The 25,842-nt window shown below is 44.2% G+C and overlaps 2 protein-coding genes across 3 annotated transcripts; both read left to right on the top strand.

Annotated features, from left to right (window-relative positions):
• Positions 1-2,460: 2,460 nt before the first annotated feature.
• APOF (apolipoprotein F) lies at positions 2,461-3,634 on the top strand. Its single transcript, XM_069079581.1, has one exon. It carries the CDS (start codon positions 2,461-2,463, stop codon positions 3,376-3,378), a length of 918 nt encoding a protein of 305 aa, XP_068935682.1. The 3' UTR covers positions 3,379-3,634.
• A 292-nt stretch (positions 3,635-3,926) lies between these two features.
• STAT2 (signal transducer and activator of transcription 2) lies at positions 3,927-25,760 on the top strand. 2 transcript variants are annotated; one of them, XM_069079461.1, is made up of 25 exons: positions 3,927-4,096; positions 12,400-12,554; positions 14,759-15,048; positions 15,207-15,357; positions 15,542-15,640; positions 15,833-15,925; positions 16,024-16,102; positions 16,482-16,567; positions 16,771-16,919; positions 17,734-17,886; positions 18,030-18,122; positions 18,936-18,995; positions 19,150-19,170; positions 19,494-19,587; positions 19,936-19,983; positions 20,068-20,151; positions 20,301-20,399; positions 20,534-20,669; positions 21,223-21,278; positions 21,374-21,465; positions 21,816-21,955; positions 22,189-22,371; positions 22,629-22,686; positions 24,514-24,674; positions 24,946-25,760. In XM_069079461.1, exons 3-25 carry the CDS (start codon positions 14,918-14,920, stop codon positions 25,092-25,094), a joined length of 2,415 nt encoding a protein of 804 aa, XP_068935562.1. In that variant the 5' UTR covers positions 3,927-4,096; positions 12,400-12,554; positions 14,759-14,917; the 3' UTR covers positions 25,095-25,760. The 2 variants fall into 2 exon arrangements, with proteins under 2 accessions (XP_068935562.1, XP_068935556.1); XM_069079455.1 differs by having other exon boundaries at positions 3,928-4,096; positions 21,371-21,465.
• Positions 25,761-25,842: the final 82 nt, after the last annotated feature.

Below are 25,842 nucleotides of genomic sequence, written 5' to 3'. Positions count from 1 at the left end.
ATAACTTCTTCCTTCATAAGTCCAAGTCTTTCCTTTTCTCATTTGTGGGGGAAATCTGAAGAGCTTGGGATTTTCTGACCTTCGCCATCTTCCCAGAATCCTTACTCCTTGACCACATTCTCTGGCCAACCCCAATCTTTCTAGGACCTCTTACTTGAATTTCCCAACTTGGACCCTGGGTCAGACCCAAAGTGTCATGGGGTGTGGCTAGGGAAGAGGTTGTTAGCACAGTTGAATGCTTTTCACTGTAGCTTGGATTCTATAGAATAAGGAAAGGAAACCATTGAGACCTTCATTCTTGGGTTCCAAGTTTTGGCAAGGCTTAGTAAGACCCTTGGGCAAATTTCAGCTGAGCTGGGGATTATTCATTGCCCACATGTCACTCCAGAGGGAATATACCTATGAGCCTGAGTGGGTGATCTATCAAGCCTCACAGCAGGCATGAGTTTGTCCTGGTTCCGTTCCCATAGAATCTAAGACCCATTTCCAAGCTTTTGTCCTCCATACCACTCAGTTTTCATTCGAAGCTTGAAGTGTCATGCAGTATCAGCTAAAACCTCCCGAATTAAAGGCTATCATAAGTGCCAAGCTCATCAAAAAGTCCTGGCCAAGCATTCCCTAACACCCCGCCCCAAGACTTGCAGCTGACAGTATTGGTGAAGAACACAGTTCACCTGTTTTCTTGGATGAAATATAGGCTATGGAATAACTAACCCTTTTGGGGGTGAGGGGACAGAGGCTCTAAATAGCTTGCAAATGCTTTGCATGAAGACCAATCCAACCAATCTTCCTAAAGTTTTGATGAGCAAATAAAGCTTACATTAATTTTAAAATTAAAGAGGAGTAAAAAGTCATGTTATTTTATGTTCAGTAAGACCTAGTTTAGTGGTTGTGATAGGTGCTTAATAAATGTAGATTTTTTAATTGACTAGCTTGAATTAAATGATCCAAGAGGTTCTAGAGTGGGGAAAGAAACATCCTGGGTTCACTGAAACTTACAGGCTGTTGATTTAAGGACAAATACCTGACCAGTTCTGTCTTGGCCTCTCTCCCTGTAGCTTCCAGACCCTTCTTTCTGCCAGTACTCCATTCAGTCATTAAGCAAATACTGAGCATGTATTATGTATGTAGTCTTTACTAATATCCTATAATGCTTCATAGTTTCATGGATGAGGAGACTGTAGGTCAGGGGTGGGGAACTGCAGCCTCAAGGCCACTTGTGACCTGCTAGGTCCTCCAGTTCAGCCCTTTGACTGAATCCAATTGGATAAGGACCTAGGTCCTTAAAGGTTATATGAATACAATGAAAGCTGTAACAGGTTTGCTACATGAGAAAGACTGCAAATATGGCACCAGTAATTGTCTTGACAGGACCAGCCTGGGTAAATTTGGAGAATCTCAAACTAATCTTTTATCTTCCACAATATCCATTCCCTGGACTTCTCAGAACCTGAGCAGGAATATGGGGGTATGAGTAGCAAGGAAGAGGAACTGTTAAGTAAACCACTTTTTTCCTAATGAGGATGAAGGCATGATAATAACAGCTTACCTTTATATGGCACTTTATACATATTCCTTTTGGTCTTCAGTGGAAATAACAACAATAATTCCTATTATTATAGCAACTACCATGTGCCAGGTTCAGTGTTAAGGACTTTACAAATATCCCATTTGAAAACATCATCTCACTTGATCTTCACAATTATCTTGAGAGGTAGGTGCTATCACTATGGTGCATACCATTTTAAAGTTGAGGAAATAGGTTAAATGGCTTGCCCAGAGTCACACAGTCTGAGGCTGGATTTGAATCATGGTGTCCCCAACTCTAATGCTGTACCCACTGCATCACCTAGCTGTTGTCCCTACTATACTGAAGAACAAACAGGTTCATGGAAGTTAAATGAATTGTTGAGTGTCATAGGGCTTAGTTAAGGAACAAGATTTGAACTGAAAACCTCTAACTTTGGATGGTGCTGTTCACTTTCCTACATGACAAGGGGACAAGGTCTGATCTGGTGCAAGATGTACAAATATTTACAGTGTCCACATCTCTTGCCAATCTTTGGGATAGAATAGGAGGAGGGGCATGTGGAGAAGTCCACAATAGGAGAGTCACAAGGCAGTGAGACCTACAAAGGAGGACGAAGTGTCGCTCTTGACCAGGTGGGTTTCCTTCTGTCTTTTTTGTTCGATGAGAAATGATTCTCTAGCTTTTCACAGTCAAAGTCAATGATGAAGAGACCAGGGGTGGCAGGGGAAGTAGAGCACAAATTCTTGAATAATCAGTCCAAAAATTCCAATCTTGATGGTTGGTACCAAGTTATTGAGGTGGAGGTTGTAATATGGGTAGAATTTTTCTCTGATTGGGATCTGAATCTTTTTACATTTTAGCAAAAGAGAAATAGCCTTGTGTCTCCTTTATATTCCTATCCAGCAAGGCTGTATCCACTACCCTCCAAAATGCCTGTAATGGTGCTTCTATGTGGCTTCCTGCTATACCCAGTAGCTGCCTTCCCAGTTGGATCCCAGCCAAAGACCCTATCCCTCCCTCCCTCCTCCCTGGAGTCCCAGCTGCCCACTCTCACCCCCCTTTCCTGTTGGAACCTGACACCTGAGTCTCTTCCCCATTTCAACCGCCTAGACCCTTTGCCTAGGTACCTGATTAGCCTGGCATTGTACATAACCCTGGAGCAGGGTGGCTGTCCAACTGATGCCCACGCCCTTCGACAGAAGCTCTATAGATTGGGCGGGGTGAAAGCCACAGAGACTCTCATCCAACAGCTCCAAGACCTACCAGTGAACAGAACAGAAAGGAAGTCGAACTGGGTCCTGTTCTCCATTCTGCAGTTCCTGGGCAGGAGAACCGAGAGGTCGGGAAGGGCCCCTCGGTCCCTCTCCAACGCAGACTGTGTCTATGAGAAGGAACAGCAAGTGCACGGCATAATGCAATTCGTACCACAAGTGGGAAGTTACTATAACCTTGGCACAGCTTTCTATTATGCGGCCCAGAATTGCACAGCTCAGGCCTGGGAGCGAGCACGGGAAGGGGCGCTGGACCTAGGCTCTGATTTCCTTGTTGGACTGATGGGGACAATGGGGGGGCCTGGAGGGCTAGTGGCCGGCTTGGCACTTAAGCCAGTGGTTAAATCTGGGGTTCAGAGACTGATAGAATATTATTACAGTAATAAGGATGAGTCAGAAAGCCCACTCCCAGGCACAGATCAAAGCTGGCAGGACTGGAGGACCACAGAAATGGACAGCAGCTGGAAGAGAGGCCACGGCGTGACTCCAACCATGGTCAGGAGCAGCCATATGACCGACGAGGTGACAGAAGCCACCTCCCTGTGGAACTGGGGTTCATTCAAGGTCTGGGGATAGCAGAGAAACCAGAGGCTACCTACAAGCTGGCATTGGGGCTGGGGGAGGGGGGCATGAAAGGAAGGGCCAGAGAGCTTCGTCCGTATCATTACGGGCAAGTGCTTAATAAATGCCTCTAGACTGTTCTTTGCATCTATGTCTGCGCTTAATAAATGACTGCTGCATTAAACGTCCAAGGCCTGGTTTGAACTCATGAACAAGAGTCTCCGGACGGTCTGCCTAGCCAACTACCGCGTCGCGTGGGAACTCACTCCCAAGGAATTGACTGACAAGCCCTGCTAGTTTCACCTCTGCTCCTTTTCTCCAGCAGCTCGGCCTCAATTCCCGGAAACCAGCCCCCTCCCAGGCTCAATCTCCGCCTCTTCATTGGGCTATTCCTCTATTGGAACTGCCTCCCGCCGCGGAAAGTAGATGGAGTTTGTCTGGGCCTTCAGTCCAATTGCTGCAGGCGGAAGGCGGGGCTTTCCTCTCACGCCCCGCCCTTTTGGGGAGGGGCGGGGCTTGGCCTCTTTAGAAAGGCTTGGAAGAGCCCACCGAGGCTCGCAGAGAGTGCAGTGCCTCGAGAAAGTGGCCGGAGGGAGGGGTGTGCGGGGCCGGAATAGCCAGGCAGCGGGAGGAGCCTGGTAGTGAGGAGGCGGGGCTTCCAGTGTTTAGGGTCGAGCAGGCGGGCTAGTGCTGGGCATCTGAGCGACTAGCAGGGCAGATCGACTCCAGCCAGGTAAGCCCCTTTGGGTGGGCGAAGCGTGGGCCGCGGGCCTGCGGTCGTAGGTTCTCCAGGAGCCCCTGGAGTCTGAGAGCCCACCTGCGAGCGCAGAGCTCCCAGATTTACCCACGCCCCCTGACTTTGGATGCATAACCCGACTACCCCCTCCCCACGACTCCCCCGTGCCCCTTTATATTGTGATTTCGTCGCCCTCCCCAATTTCCTCCTCCCCCCCCATCCCTTTTTCCCTAAGATATTCCAGGCTTGGCTCCCCATTCTCTTTCTTTTTTTTTTTTTCATTTTAAATTTATTTATTTTTTGTTTTCAACATTGATTTTCACAAGATTTTGAGTTACAATTTTTCTCTCCATCTTTCCCCTACCCCCCCACCCCAAAATAGCAAGCCTACTGAATACCCCTTCCCCCAGTCTGTTCTCTCTTATATCTTCCCTCATCACCCCCCCTACTTTCTAGTAGGGCAAGACCCCATTCTCCTTCTTACATAAAACTCAGGTGGTGGTGGAGGGTGGTTTAAAAAATGCAGTATATAATTTATTAAAGTAACGGGCGGGAGTTGTTGCTGTTTAGAGCCAGACGTAAGGGTGATCCACTCTGGGCATGACTTAATCTGCCACTTCTGGTCCTCACAATTAAACCGAGCGGTGGAGGGTTGTGCCCGTTCTTCCCGGCCCCTCCCCCAGCAGGCTTTTAGCAGCAGATCAGTTTTTTCTCTTTGCTGATGCATCAAGTCACAGAAGGAAGAAAGAGAGGCGGGTAAACATTTGGTCTCCAGCACTTTGCACATAGGAAGTATTCAACAAAAATTTCTAGGTATCCACAATGCAGGCTCAGCATGAACCGGTAGCCAGCAGGGGTAACACATTCACTAACTTAGGCATCTAACCTAGATCCCTGGGAATGTACAGTCAGCCTTCTTCCAGTACCCTAGTTGGATTCCTCTCTGTTCAGTCCAGGTATTTTCACAAATTTCTCGATCAGCTTGTGTCCCCTTTCCCACTAAAATGCTTATCTCCTTTCCAACTTCTGACTCCAAAGGAAAGTACTCTCATTTACTATATGGGGGGAAATAGATACATTTATATATGTAAATATAATATATGAATAATATGTAAATATAATACAGACATATCTGTATGTATCTACACATGTGCATACACATGTGTATATTATGTATTTGTATAGGTATTTATATATTAAATATATGTACACAGTTCACATATACACATGTACTTGTGTGGTTTAGGTGTGTGCATAAGGCACACATATGCATGTACATGCAGTGTGTATATGCATGTATGTATATTTTTGTGTGTTTACATGTAAATATATGGGTGGTTGGGTAGATAGAAAGATAGACTTAAAACTCCTAAGATCTGAGTATTTCTGGGCTCTCAGTCTTCAACCAAGTATTCCCAATGCACCTGATTGATCTTTTAGGTAAGTCTGTTCCTGTGTTATACTTCCTCTTTGTGTTTATATCACAGTTTCCCTTCCCCTATCTATTGAAACTCCTTTTATGACCAAGATTAAAAACAGTTCAGCAAAGCCAGTCAGCACAGAACTTGTACAGTATTCTGGCACCATAGTACCCCACCTCTTCAATAAAGGGATAGGGCTCGATTTTCTCAGTTCTTTTCATAGGCCAAGCTCGGTCATTATAATTACACAGCATTTCGGTTTTTTAATTATCCTTTTATTTTTTTAGTCATAGTATATATTGTCTTCATGTTTCTGTGTGATTCAAATATTGTTTTCCCCAAGCAACAGTTTCCCATCTTATCCTAGCTGCACTGATTTCATTTATGCAACAGCTTTTCAATTTCATGTAATCAAAATTATGTTTCATCTTTTGTGATTGTCCCTTTATCTCATTTAAAAATTTTCCCTTTAGTCATAGTTGTAAAAGATTCTCTATCCTTTTTTCCTCCAAATTTTAGCAATATGATTTTTATGTTTTTCAAGTATGTGTTTGTGATTCATTGTGGCATATAGAAAACAGGCAGCTAGGTGGTACAGTGAATGGAGTGCTGGAATCGAAGTGAGGAAGACCTGAATTCAAATATGAACTCAAATACTAGCTGGGTGACCCTAGCCAAATCACTTATTTTTAAATTTTTATTTATTTTTTGGAGGGGGAAGGTTGGGCAATTGGGCTAAGTAACTTGCCCAAGGTCACATGGTTAGTTTTTTACGTCAAGTGTCTGAGGCCGTATTTGAACTCAGGTCTTCCTGACTCCAGGGCGGGTACTCTATTCACTGTGCCAACCTAGCCAACTGGTAGCCAAATCACTTAAACTGCCTAATCCTCAATCTTAACCTGTAAAACAGTGTAAAATAATGCCGACCTTGCAGGTTTGTTGTGAGGTTAAAATGAGATCATATATGTAAAATTCTTTGCAATCTTAAAGCATTATGTAAATGTTTGCTATTATGTTGTTGTTGTTATTGATGATGATGATGATGATGATGATCTAAGCCTATATTTTTGCCAAAGTGCTTACCAGTTTTCCCAGAGTTTTGGTCAGAGTTCTTCCAAGAATTTTATGTTCTCAATTCATTAAACATTATGTTACTGAATTTGATAGTCTCTGATTCTTGCTTCACTAGTCTTTTCCACTGATCTGCTTTGCTATATTTTAACAAACACCCAATAATTTTGCTAATTGCTATTTTATAATACACTTTGAAGTCTGGAAGTGCCATGCTAACTTGTCTCCTTTTTTTTTGTTATCTCCCTTGAAATTCCAGGTCTTTGCTCCTCCAAATGAATTTGGTTATTATTTCTTCTTGGGAGGGCATAGTGTGAGCCCTGGGAATGTGGTTGTAGGTTCTTAGGAGTGTGCAGGCCTCCAGGAGCCCTTGGAGTCTGAAACCCCACATGCAAATGCAGGGGTCCCAGATTTACCCACGCCCTCTGAATTTGGATGCATAACCCAACTACCCCCCTTCCCACGACTCCCCCATGCCTCTTTATATTTTGATTTAATCACCCTCCCCAGGTCTTCCCCAATTTCCTCCCTCCCCCCCCATCCCATTTTCCCTAGGATATTCCAGTGTTGGCACCCCATTCTCTTTCTTACCTAAAACTCATTAGGTGGTAGTGGAGGGTAGTTTAAAAAAATTCAGTATATAATTTATTAAAGTTACACCACCACCTAATTTTAAATATATCCTTGGTAGTTTGGTATAGGACAATAAATTTAGGTAGTAGTATCATCAATTTTTATGATATTGCTATAGCCCAACCATACAAAAATGAGTAACCCTCCAATGATTTTAGCTTTTATTTTAAAAAAAATTTATCTTTGGCATTTGCATAACTTTTATTTCTGAATTTATTTCTCTTACCCCCTTACAAAAGCAGGCCATTCCTTGTAACAAAGAAAAAAGAAAGAGTAAAGAAAAAGTATAGTTCCCCTAAACTAACCGATATAAGTGGAATTTGACAGTATGTACAATGTTACACATGTATAGTTCCCAATCTCGGCAAAGAAGGAGGGAGGTACATTTTTTCACCTGTAAAATGACTGAGTTGGATCAGATTATATTCTGCATCTCTTTTAAAATCAAACTTGGTCTTTATAATTGACCAGCATTCAGTTCTGGTTTCCTCTTTCTTTTCATTGACATTGTGGGAATCATTCCACTCATTTCATTTTTTTTTATCAGTTTGTATGCCTTCCTGTGCATCTATCTAGGCCTTTTTGTAATTTAGTTAACTTATCATTTGGGAATTTAGATGTATATTGGTATATATATCTTAAATACTCCTATTAATTCATTGATTATGGTACCTTTAAATGTATTATAGTTTTTTTGACTAATCTCTTTTTTTTTTTTTTTGAGGTAGTCAGAATTAAGTAACTTGCCTAGGGTTTCATAGCTAGTAAACTTCTAATCTCTTTTGACATTGTGAATTTTTATTTTTGTTTTATCTGATAACAGAATTGCAACATCTGCTTTTTAAAAAATAATCTGAAGCAAAGGCAGCTTGTTGGCACAGTAGATAAAGCACTGTCCTTGGAGTCAGGAAGACCTAGGTATAAATCCAGCCTCAGACACATGCACACTGTATCACTCTGGGCAAGTCACTTAATGTCTGGCAATTCAGTTTCCCCTCACACACACACATATATATATATACATCCTTGTTGTTGGGAGGATGTAATAAGATAACATTTAGGGTTTTTTTCTTTATTAATTTGTTTGTTTACTTATAGTTTACAACATTCAGTTCCACAATCCCTTGAGTTCAAATTTCCTTCCCCTTCCCTCCCCCAATGGCTGCATGTAATCAAGTGTAGGATCTGCAAATACTTTCACATTAGACATTAGTGAGGTTGTATAGAAGGATTGTAACCAGTGGAATGAACAATGGGAAAGAAGAAACAAAACCAAACAAGAAAAAGAAAGAGAACAGGTAGTTTGCTTCGATCTGCATTCAAACTCTGTTCTTTCTAGTTTTTTTCTAGCTTTTTCTCTGAATGTAGACATCTCTCTCCATCATGAGTCTTTTGGAGTTGTCTTATAACCTTGCATTGCTGAGAAGAGTCCAATCTATCAAAGTTGGTCATCACACATACATTTTGTCTGTAATTGTATACAAATTTCTCCTGGTTCTACTCTTCTCACTCAGCATCAGTTTGTATAAGTCTCTCCAGGTAAATATGAAGTCCATCTGCTCCTCATTTCTTATAGCACAATAGTATTCTGTTACATTCATATACCACAACTTGTTTAGCCATTCCCCAATTGATGGGGAATTTAATTTCCAATCCTTTGCCACCACAAAAAGAGCTACTATAAATATTTTTGTACATAGAGGTCTTCCTCCCACTTCTATGATCTCTTTGGTTTACAACCCTAGAAGTGGTATTGCTGGGTCAAAGAGTATGCAATTATTTATAGCCTTTTGGGTATAGTTCCAGATTGCTCTCCAGAATGGTTGAATCAGTTCACAACTCCACCAGCAATGTATTAGTGTTCCAATTTTTCCACATCCTCTACAGCATTTGTCATTTTCCTGTTTTGTCATCTTAGCCAATCTGACTAGTGAGATGTGGTACCTCAGAGTTGTTTTGATTTTCATTTTTCTAATCAGTAGTGATTTAGAGCATTTTTTCATATGCTTATAGATATCTTTAATTTCTTCCTCTGAAAACTGTGCCTGTTTATATCCGTTGACCATTTATCAGTTGGGGAATGACTTGTATGTATTCTTATAGATTTGACTCAATTCTCTATATATTTTAGAAATGAGGCCTTTAAAAAGATAACATTTGTAAAGCAGTTAGCATAGTGCTCAGCACATTATACCTTCTACATAAATACTAGGTATTACTGTATTAATATTCATGTTTTATATGTCTCTTTAATTCTGCATGGTTTTGGGGTTTTGGTTTTTTTTTTGCTTTTTGGAGGGGGAGAAGACAGGGCAGTTGGGGGTTAAGTGACTTGCCCAAGGTCACACGGCTAGTTTTGTGTTAAATGTCTGAAGAGGATTTGAACTCAGATCCTCTTGACTCCAGGGCCACTGCTCTATTCACTGTGCCACCTAGCAGCCCCTTGCATGTTTTTTTTTAAATGTGCTTCTTATATGTACAAATTATTGGACTTTGTCCTTTCAAGATTGTTAAACTTTTGTTCCACTGGATATTGTTTAACCCCTTCATATTTAGGGTCATTTGCATTTTCCTCCATTAATTTATTTTAATTGGTTTTTATCCCCTTTCTCTTTTTGTTATTACTTGAGAATATTTTGATGCTAGTGTTTTTACCACAGACTATTCCCTCCCTTTTACCTCTCCCATCCTGAGTTGTTTGAATTTCCTTAAATATCTTATCTCTCTTTCTATTCATTTATTTATTTGGGTTTTTTCTCTTCTTCTTTTGACCCTTTTTTCCTCTCAGCCTCTCAGTTTCTTCCTTCTGCCTTTTAGGATCCCCTCTGTTTGGTTTCTGAGTTTAATATTTTTTTAACCTTTTTCTTGTATTCTCCATCAGTGTCACTCTTTGGCCTCTCACTTTATACCTGGAGATGGCCAAGGTTGGGCTGCTGGTAACCTCAGCCTCCTCCATTGGGTTGGGCCTTCTCTAAGGGTTCTCAATGAGTCTGACCCAGTGACCACTCCAGTAATACAGACTGCCATGCAGAGTGCCCCAGATAGAAAGTGCCACCGAGCACTGCTTTGTGCCTTTTAAGAGTGATTTAGTTGCACATCTCCTGTCACCTCTTTCACACCACTTATTCTAATCCCAAAAGGCTTCTCAGCCCTACACTTCCTCTTTTCTACCTTCAATATGCAGACCTTATAGGAGAAACACACATGTGGCACAGCAGGAAGCTGTCAAGGGAAGCGTTATGTAAAATTATAAACTCATTGAAGGCAGAGTCTATACCCATTTTTTTAAATTACATTCCATTGTATGACTTTTTATCTTTTTTAGTGATAAAGTTCATTTTAACAGCACAAACCTGAAAATGCAAACTAAAACCAAAATATACTCCCTCAAAGAGTTAAGAACAGCACTTTGTAGATACTTCCTTGTGTATATATATATATATGTAGCATTGCTCCAGTAAAATGTAGGCTTGTTGAGGTCAGGAACTCTTCTATTTTTGTCTTTGAGTCTCCAGAACCTAGCACAATACCTTGCATTTAGCTGATGCTTAATAAATTTCAACAAAGAAATTTGTTGGATTTTAAAAAATTGAATAGTACAGTAGAACATTCCCACATATGCTTTTTTACCATTAAAATGTTTTATTATTGCTTTTTGCTTTTACGTAAACAATTTATGTTATGACAAAGAAAAATAATTAAGCAAAAATATTTCCCCCAAATGACCACCTCTGACAATGTTTACAGCATTCTGCCCTAGGAGTCCCCTTCCCTCTCTGCCAGAGAATGGAAGTCTCTTTCATTCTATGACTGTTCTTGATTTTTCAGTTACACAAAATACAACTTCCTCTTTTTGTGTTGTTTTTATGGCTCTGCTTATTCCGTCCTGTCGGCAGTTCATGTAAATTTTTCCATGTTTATCTGAATTCCTCATTCATCATTTCTTTCTGTACAGTGCAGTCCCATTATATTCATAGATTTAGCATCAGAGGGGCTCTTAGAGGTCATTGACTCCAACTGGATCAGGAAAGTGACATAGTGACACACAAAGTGGTTCAGTGACTTGCCCAGGGTCACACAACCAAGAAATGTCTGAATTGGCATTCAAAGTCAGATCTTTGGGGCAGGTAGGTAGCACAATGGCCCTGGAGTCAGGAGGACCTGAGTTCAAATCCAGCCTCAGATACTTGACACTAGCAGTGTCACCTTGGGCAAGTCACTTAACCCTAATTACCTTGCCTTTCCCCCTCCAAAAACAAAACAAAAAACAAACTCAGGTCTTCTTGGCTCCAAATCCCAGCACTCTGTCCACTATAGCACCTGGCTGCCCTGTGCCACAATTTTCTTCAGTCACTGTCTAGTTGGTGAGCACCTGTTTTGTTTCCAATTCTTTGTTACTATTAAAAAGTGCTGCTGGGAATATTTTGACATGTATTGGATCTTTTGTTTTAATCTTTGATCTTCTTGGGGTATATGCTCCATAGTAAGACTATTGGGTCAAAGCGTATAAACAATGGAGTAATTTTTCTTGGATAGTCCGAAATTGATATCTAATAGTTGGGCTAATTCCTAGGTCCACCAGTAGTGTATTAGTATACTTGTCTTCCCATAGCCCCTCAAAAACTGACATATCTGCTTTTTTCCACTCTTTTATTTCATATGTCTTCCCATATTTTTAAAATTCTTCATATTCCTTGCTTTTTACAGTACAAAAATATTCCATCACACTGCCATACCACAATTTATTAAGCCATTTCCCATTTGTTGAATAGTTTTGTTTGTAACTTTTTCCAGTAAAATAGTGGTGCTATAAGTTTTTCTTGTAAAGATAACCTTTTTCTTGCTGTAAGTAATCTCCTAGTAGTGAGGATCAAAGGTAATGAACACTTTATGTTATTTTGGACCCATGCACACATGGGTCCATGTCAGTCCTGGGAGTGCCTTACCTCCAAGGGACAAGTCAGGCTCTTTTGTTTCCTTGTCTCTAGCTCTTTAGACTTCCACCAGGCAGAGCCAAGATGGCGCAGTAAAAGCAGGAACTTGCTTCAGCTCCTGCTCCAACCACCTCCAAAATATGACAAATTTTAGAGCTATAGAACCCACCAAGTGACAGAGAGAAGCAAATCTCCCACTGAAGGCAGCCTGGCAGGCTGACAGGAGAGGTCTATCACACAGGGCTGGGAGCTGTCCCACGTGAACCGCTTGGACCCAGACCCGGGGTGGCACTGACCAGAGGCACAGAACGGCAGGAGCAGACTTCAGGAGAGTGAATCACTAGCAGCTGTGGTGGTGGTTTCCAGACTTCTCAATCCATAAACACCAAAGAGAAGGTAAGAGGTCAGTGGGGAACAATGTTGGACCTGGGTGACAGAAGAGCCAGGTCTGGCCCCTCCTCTCAAAGGAATAGGTGGCGGGAGGCCCAGAGGCTGCAGCTGCTGCCAGGTAGCTGCCTCCAGAGCTCCTGGCCTGCAGACTGTAGGGGGACCAAGAGACCATTCAGAGGCTGGAAACATCCTTCTCAAAATCATTGCTCAGTCACCTATACTTAGTAAGGAAATAAAACAAAAGAGACAGCCCAAGCTCGTGCTCAAGTTTGCCTAGCCAGTCCTCTGGCCAGGCCTCCCATGTTGCTTGGTATGGGAGAGAGGGAATTGGCAAGACTTGGGACAGATGGAAAAAGAGAGGGGAAGTTATCTTTCCTTTTTAAAACTGATGTAGCCCATCCTTTTGTGGGGCAAGGTGATGGAGAGGGGCAGGGACCACCTAGGATTTGCTGTGTCATCCTCCCAAAGCACCAAGACCTTCAGTTCTGAGTACACAAAAGTGACCCAGGATTGAGTAGATTGACAGCCATCATGTCTATTATGTTTACATCACAGTCATTTCCAGACATTGTTCTCTCTAGCCTTTCTTTCTACCCCCCACCAGGAGCCTTCACTATAACAAAGTAAAACAATTAAGCAGAACTAATTGGTGTATGGGCTTTATTTTAGCATTTCTTTTTCTTTACCCCTTGTATATATCATTTCTCTGATTCTGCTTACTCCACTTTGCATCAGTTCCTATAATTCTTGTCATGTTTCTCTGAATTCCTCATGTTCATTTCTTAAGATATAATGATTATCCATTACATTCAGGTACTCACTTTGTTTTCATGTCTTTACTACGACTAAAAAAAAAGTGAATATTTTGTTTCCTATGTAAACTTTATTTTTTCTCTTCTATCTTTGATCTCCTTGGAATATATATCACACATTGAAAAATCAGGGAAATAAGGCTCAGGAAGGTTATATTAAGAGGCATACTCAAGGTCACATAGCACATTGTAACTCTGGTCTTCACTCCCAGATCAGGGCATTGTCCATCTACAGCACTACTTCCCCTGAGGAAGTGCCAGTTAAACTACCAGGCAAGGTACCTATTGGTATTAATATTAAAGCAATTAGAAATTCAGAAGGCGGGCGGCCAGGTAGCACAGCAAGTAAGAGCACTGGCTCCAGTGTCAAGATGACCTGGAGATCGAATCCGGGCTCAGACGCTTAGCACCCACCCAGAAACACCTGGCCGTGTAACCTTGAGCAAGTTACTTAACCCCAATTGCTTAGGGGCAGCCAGGTGGCTCAGCGAGTAAGAGCACCGGCTCCAGTGTCGGGATGACCTGGAGATCGAATCCCGGGCTCAGACACTCAGCACCACACCCAGAAATAACTGGCCGTGTAACCTTGAGCAAGTTACTTAACCCCAATTGCTTAAAAAAAAAAAAATTCAGAAGGCTATGCCCTGACCAAGAGACTATCGCAGACAGGTGGGACCGAAGCATGATAAAGTGAACGAGCCCCCATCTTGCTGACCTCATATATTGTAGTTAGATGTGTTGTAAAAGTGAAGCCGTGTTTTAAGGTCTATTTAGAAAGTGGTATTATCCAGTTGTCTGCCAAGAGAGGCCAAGTAGGAAGACTTCTGAACTTTCAGAATATGTAGAGTTAGTTCCAGACATAGCTTCTGGTTCCAGTTGTGTGAAGAGGGCCAATTGCAGAATGTCAGGGACTTTGGAACTCCTCAACTCCTGAGTGCTGTGGGAACCAGATAAAAATGTATTTAGGAAATGTTTAATAAAACATAAAAGTACAGGAGAACATAGATAATGTTAATATGTAGCTTTCTAAGACAATATGCATCTGGCAGAGATCCTTATGAACATTTTAGTGGCCTGTTAGTATTTTAGTTTGATACCACTGATTTCCAACCTACTGATTTTACAGATGAGAAAACCGAAAGGCACCAAGTTCTAAAATAACTTGTCTGTGGTCATAGTTACTAAGTCATATAATAAGAGCTTGAACTCAGATTCCCTGACCCCAGGTCCAGGGTACTTTCTACAATACCACATTATTTCCTGGAGCCTCTGTTACGTCATCTGTAAAATGGACATTCTCTCACTATCCACCACTCAAGATTGTTATGAAGAAAAAATTCTGTAAACCATAAAACACTATGTAGATGTGGACTGATAGTATTATTATTTCTATAACAGGAATATACTTGGACAGAAGAGACCTTACCATTCCGCTGAGTCTGAGCCAGATCCATTTGAACTATAAAAATTTACAGTGTACCTGAAGCTACCCCTGCCTGGAAAAATTCATAGTTGGATACTCTTCTTCTTGCTGTGGCCTGTAGTGTGTAGCCCTGGATGGCCAAGTGGGAGGTTTTGCAGGGGCTGGACCGGCCTTTCCAAGAGCGGCTACATGTGCTTTATTCAAACAGTCTCCTGCCTATGGATGTACGGAAGCACCTAGCTTCTTGGATTGAGGACCAAAATTGGTGAGGTTCATGGATGGTCATGTGCTCCCAGGGTTCCCAGAACTTGAGGCACATGGGACATGAGGGAGGTCTTAGGATAGCAGGAACTCCCCCTGCCTGTCCCTGCCACTCCAGGGCTCCTACAAAGATTTTTAACCTTCTCTGTCTTGGCTGCCTAGGTACCAAGCAGTCACAAGTCCTGACACATCTCATGCTTACTTGCTGTTCCATCATCTCCTGGACCAACTGGGCTCCCAGTCTAATGGCTATAGTCAGGATTCTGACCTGCTACTACAGCATAACTTAAGGAAGTTCTGCCGGGATATTCAGGTCCTGAACGTGGGGGTGTGGAAGGGTTGGAGAGGACACAGCAGAAAAGGGCGAGGGGTGGGGTATAAGTCCAGGCTTTAAGAAGCACTGAAGGATGGCAGTAGGAGACAGGCTGAGCATCTGGGGCAGGAAGCTCTAAGGGAGGCTGTGAATGAGTCATTGTGTTCCCCTCTTTCCTATTTAGGCTTTGTACCAGGATAATCCCGTCCAGTTGGCCTGGCTAATTTATAATCTGCTGCTAGAAGAAAAAAATATCTTGAACCAGGCTCAGAGGACCCAGCAGGTAAGGAAAGTTCTCTTGGTTATAATGGACCTGTGTTGGGTGAGGAGAGAGTGGGGTGGGGGGACTAGAAGGGCCTTTCATATTGTCCATGGAGAGAGCATATCCATTACGTGTCCCTCAACCATGCTAGGTAGTAATGGGACTACAGGCACTAAGTCTGTGGCCAGATGTGCTCATAGTCCCTTCTTTCAGGACAATGTAGAAACAGACTCTGAGGTACCCATGGAGACAAGGCAGCAACAGGAGATTGAGTCTCGGATCCAGGAGCTGAAAGACATGATGCAGGTAGTAGGGGCCAGAAGAGAGGTGGGCAGGGCCCCCCACTGATCTCCTACATCAGACCCTTGCTCATCTCAGCTTTGTTCACCACTCCCACTCTGTAGAAACTGGTTAAGGACATCTACTACCTGAGTGACCTACAGGACATCTTCTCTTTTCGGTACAAGACACAGAACCCCCCAGGTAGAGTGCCGACCGAGCGCTTCTGAGGGATGGGGCATTTGCTTGGAGGCTCCCGAAGGGGGGTGGAGGGAGCATAGGAAGGATGAGATGGCAGGGAACCACCTAGTAGTAGATTGAGATGTCAGAGGTGGCCAGCCCCCCAGGGAATTGTCTGGGGAGAGGATGCTGGAGGGATCTCTTAGAGGACTAAGGAGACTAAAGGGGACCTGTGGGCTTGGCTTGGCCTTCCCTCACTATTCCTCTGAAACCTCTGTCCTGCCTGATACTTTGCCTAAATTACTGGGACGTCAGCCCTCTCCCAAGGCCAGGACAAGTCAGGGAAGAAACACAAGTGCCTGAGCCTTGGTTCTGATCCCTTCTTCATGCCTCTGCTGTCCAGGGAAGACATCTTCCATGGACTCTAACCATACCAAGCAGCAACAACTCCTGCAGGAAACACTCAATGACCTGGACCGAAAAAGGAAGGTGGGAAGAGAGGGAAGGGAGAGGGTGTTATGGAAGCTAGGAGGGAGAACTAGCAGTCTGGATACAGGGGCTTGGTGATGGAAGCAGAGTGCAGCCTATACTCCTTGACCCCGGTCATGCTGCTGTAACCTGGGCAGGCCGTAAAGGGAGGTGGGACAGTGGCTGGTGGCTGAGGTTAAGACATACACACTTCTTGACTTTAGGAAGTGTTGGATACCTCCAGAGCACTACTGGGCCGATGTGCCACTCTGATTGAACTCTTGCTAAAGGAACTAGATGATTGGAAAGATCGTCAGCGAAAGGCCTGCATTGGGGCCCCTCTGGACCTCAGCTTGGAAAAGTTAGAGAGTTGGTAAGATGACCTTTCCTGCCTCCTTTCCTCTAGTGATGCTTGGCAGCCCCACCTTCCAGAAGTGACCCTAACTCCCCACCCACTCCAGTCCCTCCCAGCAGCCTCATCTAGTCTCGTCTAGGAATATTTTTGGTTCTGTTGTTCATATTTTATTATTTTTATGGCACAATAGTACTCCATACACTTAAATAAAAAAATTTGTGAACTCATTCTCTAATTATTGATTCTAGGGTTTTTGTGTTTTACTAAGTTGAACATAAACTAACTATAAGGTTTTTGTTTTGATTTGTTTTTTTTGGCATAAATTGGGAAAATACCCATCAATAACATCCTTAGGGCATAGTCATAGTGATATACCCGAGTTCAGCATTGTTATAAATCTTAACTGCTATATTTCTTTTCAAGAAGCCTGCATCATCAGCAACATATGCATCACACCATAGCCCACACAGTGATGAATTTTGCTATCTTTAACTGCTTGTTAATTTAATGGACATCATTGGATAACTCAGAGTTGCTTAAATGTGCATTTCTCTGATTATTGGAGGGTTTGATCAGTTTTTCAGAAGGTTCTCATTGGTATTTCTTGCTTAGGGAACTGACTTTCTTCACATCCTTTGAACTCACCCCTTTGTGTCCCCTTTTCTATTAGGAGTAATAGATTTACCCGCAGCCTAGTGGCTTTTCTGTGACTAGTCTTATTTTTAGATCTTCAGGGTAACTGAAGGAGAGCTGTTTAGGGATGTAGTAAAGTAGAGACCCCCCTGGGTCTTGTCATCTCATCCATTCCCTCTTTCTCCATCTCCCCCACCAGGTTCACAGCAGGAGCAAAGATACTGTTCCAGCTAAGGCAACAATTGAAGGAACTTGAGGATTTGAGTAACCTGGTCAGCTATGAGAATGATCCCCTGAAAAATAAGCAGCCTTTACAAGGGGTCACAGAATGGCTGCAGCTTCTGCTTCACAGGTACCACCGTGGAAGGCATCTAGTCCTGGGGAGAAAGGAGGAGGCCTTTGGGAAAGAAGAGCAGGGAAAGCTTGGGCCTTGGGAGACTCGGGAGCTGCTCTGTGTCCTACACTTAACACTGCCCTTCCTTCCCCTGCCCTTAGTGCCTTCATAGTGGAATCTCAGCCCCAGATGCTTCTGCCTCTCAAACGACCTCTCGTCCTCAAGACTGGGAATAGGTTTTCTGTCCAAACACGGTCAGTGTCATGGTGGCAATCGCTCCCAACTTATAACTCCCTCTTCCTCCCACCTCGCATGTAGTCCTCTTTCTCTTTGTTGAATGGATGTCTTACTTTGTGGTTAAAAAGAAAAGTTTCTATTCTCCCTCTCCCCTTCATCTCCTTCATTCCTTTCCTCTCAGTTTCAATTTAACATATATTTAAGAGACCACTATGTGCAAAGTTTGTCCTAGGTGCTGAGGATATGTATAGATATGACGTGGGACCTGCCTTCAAGGAGGTTATAATCTAAGAGGGGAGAAGAGTAAACTCCCAGACATAAGGGGACACTAAGTGGTGTGGAAAGGAAAGGTCCAGGTGGAGTGCTGTGAGAAATGTGAGAAGAGAGAGCACTTTCACCTGGGTGGGTGAAGCAGGGCTTCACCAAGAAGGTGCCATCTGATGGGCCTTGAAGAAAAGTAAGGAAGCCCTTTAATAGGTGGGGCTCAGGCTGGGATATGAAATCCATTCCAAGCATAGGGAATAATGAGAACAGAGCACAGGCTTGAGAATATAAATACAAAGATCATAAATACAAAGCTGGATGCTTCCTAAGAGGTCATCCGGTTAAACTCCCTTATTTTACAGGTGAGGAAATGAGGGTCCTTGCAAAAATCTTAAGGATTTGCCCTAAGAAACACAGATAGAAAATAGTAATGCCAGAATTCAGATCCAAAGTAATTCCCTCCTTACCACTTTATCTTCAAACTGTTCCTGCTCCCCACTGACCTTTCAAGCATCTGACCAGGCCCAGAGGCCAAAGCTGACCAGTCTTCTCCTTTCCTTCTGTAGGCTTTTGGTGAGGCTGCAGGATTCGAATGAGCCCCTGACGGTACACGTCACCATTGACAAGTGAGTCGGAGGCAAGGAGGAATGTGTGTATGAGGAGGGCTTGGGTGGAGGGCACTTAAAGGGAATCTGGGCCCTGGAAGGAAGATTGTCTCTTCCCAAGAAGAGGCTCCGGTCCTAGGGTCTGCTCCAGTAACTCTCTTGTCTTGTTTCACAGGAATGCTCCCCAAATGAAAGGGTAAGAGCCTGGGGACTCATGGTGGAATGGTATGTGACAAGGGCCAAAGAAAATCATTTTGTCTCCTATCCCCTGAGACTCGGGAGGGGGGCTGGGCTTTGGCCAGATCCTGGCCACTTATTGGATTTCCTGTATTTCCCCTCCCTCCTGGAGCTTTACTTCAGAAATGGGAGCCCCGCAGCAAGTTTAACTGTCCTTGATGCCGTCTGATCTTCCAGCTTCGGTTATTGTGAGGAAAAAAGCATTTTGTAAACCTGAAAAAAGGACTGTGTAAATGCCAGGCACTGATGCTGTCGGTTTTATTATTGTTTTGATTGGAGCAGCTTCCGAATGTTCAACATCCTGACCTCAGAGCAGAAAACTTTGACCCCGGAGAAGGGAAAGAGCCAAGGCTTGATCTGGGACTTCCGCTGTCTGGTAGGTAGAATCAGCACCCTCGAATGAGGTAATCACTTTAACATGGATAAAGGGGAGAAATGTGGGGCCAGGGTGGCAGCATAGTGTCGTGGCCAGAGTGCTGGGCAAAGAACCCAAGAGATTTAGACACTTACTAGCCAGGTGACCCTGGACAAGTCACTTAAATTTTCTACAACTGTATCCTCATCTGTAAAACGGGATAATAAAACCTATCTCTCAGGTTTGCTGTGAAGCTCAAATGAGATGATCTCTATAAAATTCTTTGCAAACCATAAAATGCTACAGATATCAGAGGTGGGGGGGACCCTGTTCTAACCCCTTCCCCTCCTCTTCTCTCTCTGTTCACAGACACTGAAGGAGCAGAAAACAAGCAGCTCTGGGAAGGGCTACAGCGAGGTGAGGTCAGGGCAGGGGAAGGAAGGGGACGGGCCTGTTGGCAGGCAGCCAGCAGGACTGCTGACCATGAACTTGACTCTTCAGGGACTCCTTGTTGTGACTGAAGAACTTCACATCATTAACTTCACTGTGAAATACTCCTACCAGGGGCTGAAGCTAGAGTTGCAGGTAAGGGAAGATGGTGGGAAGAGAAGAGATGAGATAAGAGAGGGGCTTTCTTTGGGGATGGAGCACCAAGCCCTTGGCTTCCTGCTAGTTGGCATCACAGAGTACCCTCTCCCTTCCATGTCCCCCCCACCCCAATATCTTTCTCTTAGACCAATAGTCTTCCTGTGGTGATCATCTCCAACATGAACCAGCTCCCCAATGCTTGGGCCTCCATACTCTGGTTTAATCTGCTCAGCTCTGATCCCCAGGTGAGAGATTGGAAGGAGACTCTCGGAATGCAAGGGAGGGTTAGGGCTAGGTCAGGTTTAAGGATGAATCATGGCAGGGAGGGGTGTGCCGTGGGCGCCTCTGAACTGGGCTGGCCTTCCTGTCCTGTCTCTAGGACCAGCAGTTCTTTTCCAGTCCCCCCAAGGCCCCATGGAGAGTGTTGGGCCCAGCCCTCAGCTGGCAGTTTTCGTCCTGTGCTTGCCGAGGCCTTGACAAAGATCAGCTTAACATGTTGAAGAAAAAGCTGTTTGGTACAGATGATTTCCAGTCTCCTAGGTTTCCCTTCTTCTTTGGCTCCCCATATTGCCCATCTGTCCCCTTGTCTGTCCTGTGTGCCTCCCTGCCCCAGCCCCAGCCATAGAATCTCAGGGGCGTGAGGGACAACAGAAATCGTCTAGTCCAACTTGTACCCTGATGATGTACCCCAACAAGCAGCCATCCAGCCTTTGGCTTGAAGACTTTCAGTCTCCTGGCTGCCTGTTCCATTCCATTCTTGGGTGGTTAACTGTTTGGAAGACCTTGTCTTCGTTCTACCTGCTGCAAGGCAAATCTAATTGTACATAACGCCCCTTCAAAAACTTGAAGTTGTAGTTCTAAGGCCCGTCCCTAAGTCGGCTCTGTGCCCGTTGCCCAATGTTTCAGTGGCTTTTTATAGGGCACGTTTTCCACTTGCCGTCCCACTCCACCTGCAGCACTGTCCTGGTTACCCTCTGTTAGCTTGTCAGTGTTCTCTTAAAAATGTAGTTGTTGCCAGAGCAGTATTTGTTTGAATGTTTGAAACCCCTGTGAGTTTCTGTCCTCCAGGGCAAGAGCATAAGAAAGAGGCACAGCTGTTATTGTCCTGGCCTGCCTTCTCCAAGGTAATGAGTGTTCTCTGACGACAGAGCCCCTCCATCCTTTGGGGTCCTTCCGCATTCTCTGAGGTCTTTCGCCTTCCTCTCCTCTCCTTTAGCAGGACAGTCCTCCTGGGAAGATGCCTTTCTGGACGTGGCTGGACAAGATCCTGGACCTGGTGCATAACCACTTGGAGGAGATCTGGAAAGATGGGTATAACAAGGACACCCTGGCCTTGGTGGCCCACTGCACTGGGGGTGGGTTTGGGGCTCCCTTCGTGGGCACTGTGGGCCCTGCAACTGCAGCCTGGAGAGTGGAGATGGTGTGGTGAAGACTTTATAGGCATAGAAAGACAGCAGCGCCGTGACATACAAAGGTAGCATCCCTCATTTTATAGTAAAGATTAGAGAGGTGAAATGAGTTGATCCCAGTCCCTCAGAGACCGTCTCTTCTAACTCTCAAAAGCAGCCTTCTTTCCACTCATGCTGTTTCTCATAGGAAAGGAGGAAAGGGGCTCATGTGCTGGCTCTTTCCCACTCCCTTCTTTCCATTCCATATTACAGGCTCATTAAGGGCTTTGTGACCCGTGACCAGGCCCTGAAGTTGTTGAAGAAGAATTTGCCAGGTACCTTTCTGCTGCGATTCAGTGAGACCTCCCTAGAGGGGGGCATCACCTGTTCATGGGTGGAACATCAGGATGACGGTAAGACTGAAAGCCTTATCCTCCCCGAGTTCTCTCCCTTACCAAATTTTGAGCCCTGCTTGATTTGACCTTTTGACTTCGGATCACTTCAGCTCTGACCATTATGATTATTTGACTGGGATTGAGGAGTGGGAGAGCAGCCAGAGCCCTAAAATAGAAGAGGCAGGCTTCTAGTCCTTTCCCTCAGGCCCTATCCCATCTGACGTCTTCTCCCTCTCTTCCCCCACCTCCAGACAAGGTGATCCTCCGATCGGTAGAACCATACACTAAAGAAATTCTGCAGTTAGTCCCCATTACAGAGATCATACGTAATTACCAGTTACTGGCAGAGGAGAATGTGCCCGAGAACCCACTGTGCTTCCTTTACCCTGGCATACCCCGGGATGAAGCTTTTGGACCCTATTACCGTGAAAAAGGTAGGAACATGGACTCTTAGGGCCCAAGGAGTCCTATTAGAGAGTGTAGAATCCAGCCCCAGCAGCATCTCTTTGATGGGAGCACTGATCCAGGGAGGCTTGTGTGACTTGAGCAGGGTCCTCCAGTCAGTGACCAGACTGGGTGGTTTGGGGTTGAGGACAGAAGGACGGTGCCCAGGCTTTGATTTGTGTTCATTAACCTTCTCAATCATTCTTCCCTTTTAATCACACATGGGCTATATCTCTTCCTACCACAGTTGATCTTGCGGAACACAGGAAATACTTAAGCCGAGAACTCATTGTAGTGTCCAACAGGTGAGATGTAACCTTTCCTAAGCTGCCGTGCCTGTGTCAAGCTCTCTCAGTCTTCCTCAAATATTTCCTTTCTTCCTTGTCTTCTCGCTCTTCACTTGCTCCTCTATTCTCCTTCTCTGTTAACCTTCTTTCCTTTCCTAGGACTGAACTATTTGGAAATCTTTGGAACAAGAAAAATTCAACCCAGTGTCTTTTCCCTTTTCCTTATATTTTTCTCTACAAATGTCTTAAAGGAATCATCCTGTATCTGCTCATATAAGTACTAAGTCCGGCCCCTTCTCACCTTGGTCCGGACTGTTGCAGGGGCCTTCTGTTTGGTCTCCCTGCCTCAAGCCTCTCCTCACTCAGACTTGCCCCCCACACTGTTGCCAATACGATTTTCCTAAAGCCTAAGTCTCATCATGTCACCTCCTCAATAACTACCAATGGCTCCCTATTGCCTCTAGGAGCAAATAGGAACTCCTCTGTTTGGTATTTAAAGCTCTTCACAGTTTAGCCCTCTCCTTTCTTTCTAGACTTTTAACATGGTACTCCTCCATGCACTCTCTGGTCCAGCCATACTGCTTTAATGCCTCTTCTTCATATGAGTTCATCCATCCCCCATACCTGAAATGTTTTCCTCAGCCCCCAACTCCTAGATTCCTTGGCTTCCTTCAAGGCTCAACTTAAGCCCCACCTCCCCCAGGAAGACTTTCCTGGTCCCTCCAACTGCTGCTGTCTTTCTCTGTGAGGCTACCTTCTAAGTACTCAGTATTTATCTTATATTTAATGATTTACATACCTCTTAGAATAGAAGCTTCTTGAAGGCTGGGACTGGTTTTTTTTTTCCTTTTTCTTTGATATCCTGCACTTAGAACAATGCCTGACCTATTATAAGCACTTAATAAGTGCATATTGACTGATTGATTGACAGTACACACACACTCACATACACACACACACTCACATATACTCGCACACTCATATATTCACACATACACTGGCACACACACTCGCACACATACTCATTTGCATACACATACACACACTTATACACATACTCATTTGCACACACAATACACTCGCACACTCATGCAGATATATACTTGCACACATACACATGCTTGCACACACATTCACATACACACTTGCATGCACACACTCACATGCACACATACATACACTTGCACATACACACATATACATACACCTGCACACACATACACACTCACATATACACATACAGATGCTCACTCACATACAAATACGCACACACTCGCATGCACACACTCATACACTTGCACACATACATTCACACACTTGCACACTCATACACAAATACACTCGCATACACACAATACATCCTCACATACACTTGCACATTCATACATGTTCACACACATACATATACTCGCACACTCATACACACATATGTACACTTGCACACACTTGTACACATACTCACACCTGCATACTCACACTCACGCACACATATACACTCACACACTCACATACACACACACTTACACACTTGCACATTCACATACACACATATTCACATACTTGTGCACACAATTGCACACACTCATACACGGTTATACATGCACACTCATACATACACTCACACACACTTGCACACAAAAATAGGCTTGCACACACTTATGCACACATGCATACACTTGTGCACACTCACACACATACACTTGTACACACACTTGCAGACACACACATATATACACTCATACATACACTCGCACACACTCATGCACACACACACGCACGCACACACTCATCCACATTGAGCCTCATGGTCATTTTGTCTCTTTCTCGGTTACTGTTTCTGTTTAGGGAGGTTGATGATATGCATCCACCATGTCGGATACAGCAGCCGGAAGAACCGCACTTGAATCGGGAGCCTCATCCAGAGCTGGAGCAGGAACCTGAGCTTCCCTTGGATCTGCAGAGCCTAGGTCAGGACCTGATAACTCTGAATATGAACGATTTTGAAGGTGAGTGAGGGCTGACATACTGTCCATGAGCTCTGCAAAGGCTGGCTAAAATCTAACTAGACTATACCATAGCCTGTTGCTGAAAGAGCATACATTTTTGACTCTGTACTGAGAAAGGCTATTTGCAAAGAGTTCATGTGTATAGCACATTCCTCTCCTATCATCTCAAGCCCTTTGCCACCCAAAGTGACCCTTTCAGCCTTTCCAGTGCTTCCAAGAAGTAGCTTTCTGTCCAGGCCTCTGAACTGATTCATCTTTCTGCACTCCCTAGCTCTGAAAAATGACGAGCTGACCCATGATGCTCTCCTGCTGAAAGATGACCCACTGTTACCCATCCTATCCACCAACGATGAGGCCCCCTCCTCCGTGAGCCACTTCTTCATGGATGGCACCTCGACTTTTGATCTCCCTAATTACTAGAAATTAAATTTATCCCTCTTTCCTTTCTTCCCTCTCTATTCCTCTCCATTGTGACATGGCTGTCTGGTGGAGATTAAGAACCTGAGGTTTATTTGTTTTGGGAGGAGGGAGGTGGAATTAGGAAAAGGAAGAAACAGGATTTCACAGCTCCCTGTTCTCCCATGCCCAGAGCCAAATTGTCTCTTCTTTCTCTCCTTGCACTTTGTGAAATCCTGTGTACCCGGTTTTTCCTTGTAAGGGATAAGAACCTCTGCCTCATTTTACTTTGTGAGCCTCTCTCCAAAAGTGGGAGTCAAGTGGATAGACCCCATAATAACTTGGTTCTCTAGTCACTTGAAGTTTACGAAGCACTTTTCTCACTAACAGTAGCTACCTAGTGAAATCCTTCTGTGTTCCATTTTACAAATGGGTGTGACCTCAACCCCAGAACTCCTAACCCTGTTCTGTGCGCTTCCTGTACTGCCTTCCTGTCCTGCCTTTGCCCTCGTTACCCCTGGCAATGTCTCACATGTGCACTTTGATAGCTGGAACCTCTTCGTGATGGGCAGCTGGCTAAGGCTCTCATGACAAATAATACTGGGGGCCAAGAAGGTCCTGGTATTATGATAGTTAACCAGTATGACTGGACAACAGCAAAGTCACTATAATAAACTATGTTCTCTAATAGCTGTCTTGTCATTTTTCTTCTGTCCCATTCCTGGACAATGGTTGGGGTCGGGGTGAGGGGTAGGGCTGGGCTGAGGAGGGG

This window comes from Petaurus breviceps, unplaced genomic scaffold (genome assembly GCF_028583685.1).
Source record: "Petaurus breviceps papuanus isolate PSGF00001 unplaced genomic scaffold, PetGlider_PUasm1.0 154, whole genome shotgun sequence".
Taxonomy (NCBI): domain Eukaryota; kingdom Metazoa; phylum Chordata; class Mammalia; order Diprotodontia; family Petauridae; genus Petaurus; species Petaurus breviceps.
Note: the sequence above shows the minus strand (reverse complement) of the source record. Positions and strands in the feature narration are given on the sequence as shown.

Coding starts and splice junctions, on each gene's coding strand:
- APOF (XM_069079581.1), top strand. CDS start 2,461: ATGCCTGTAATGGTGCTTCTATGTGGCTTCCTGCTATACCCAGTAGCT.
- STAT2 (XM_069079455.1), top strand. CDS start 14,918: ATGGCCAAGTGGGAGGTTTTGCAGGGGCTGGACCGGCCTTTCCAAGAG. Junction 18,123..18,935: donor AGGTTTTCTGTCCAAACACG/GTCAGTGTCATG, acceptor TTCCTTCTGTAG/GCTTTTGGTGAGGCTGCAGG. Junction 19,171..19,493: donor AATGCTCCCCAAATGAAAGG/GTAAGAGCCTGG, acceptor TGATTGGAGCAG/CTTCCGAATGTTCAACATCC.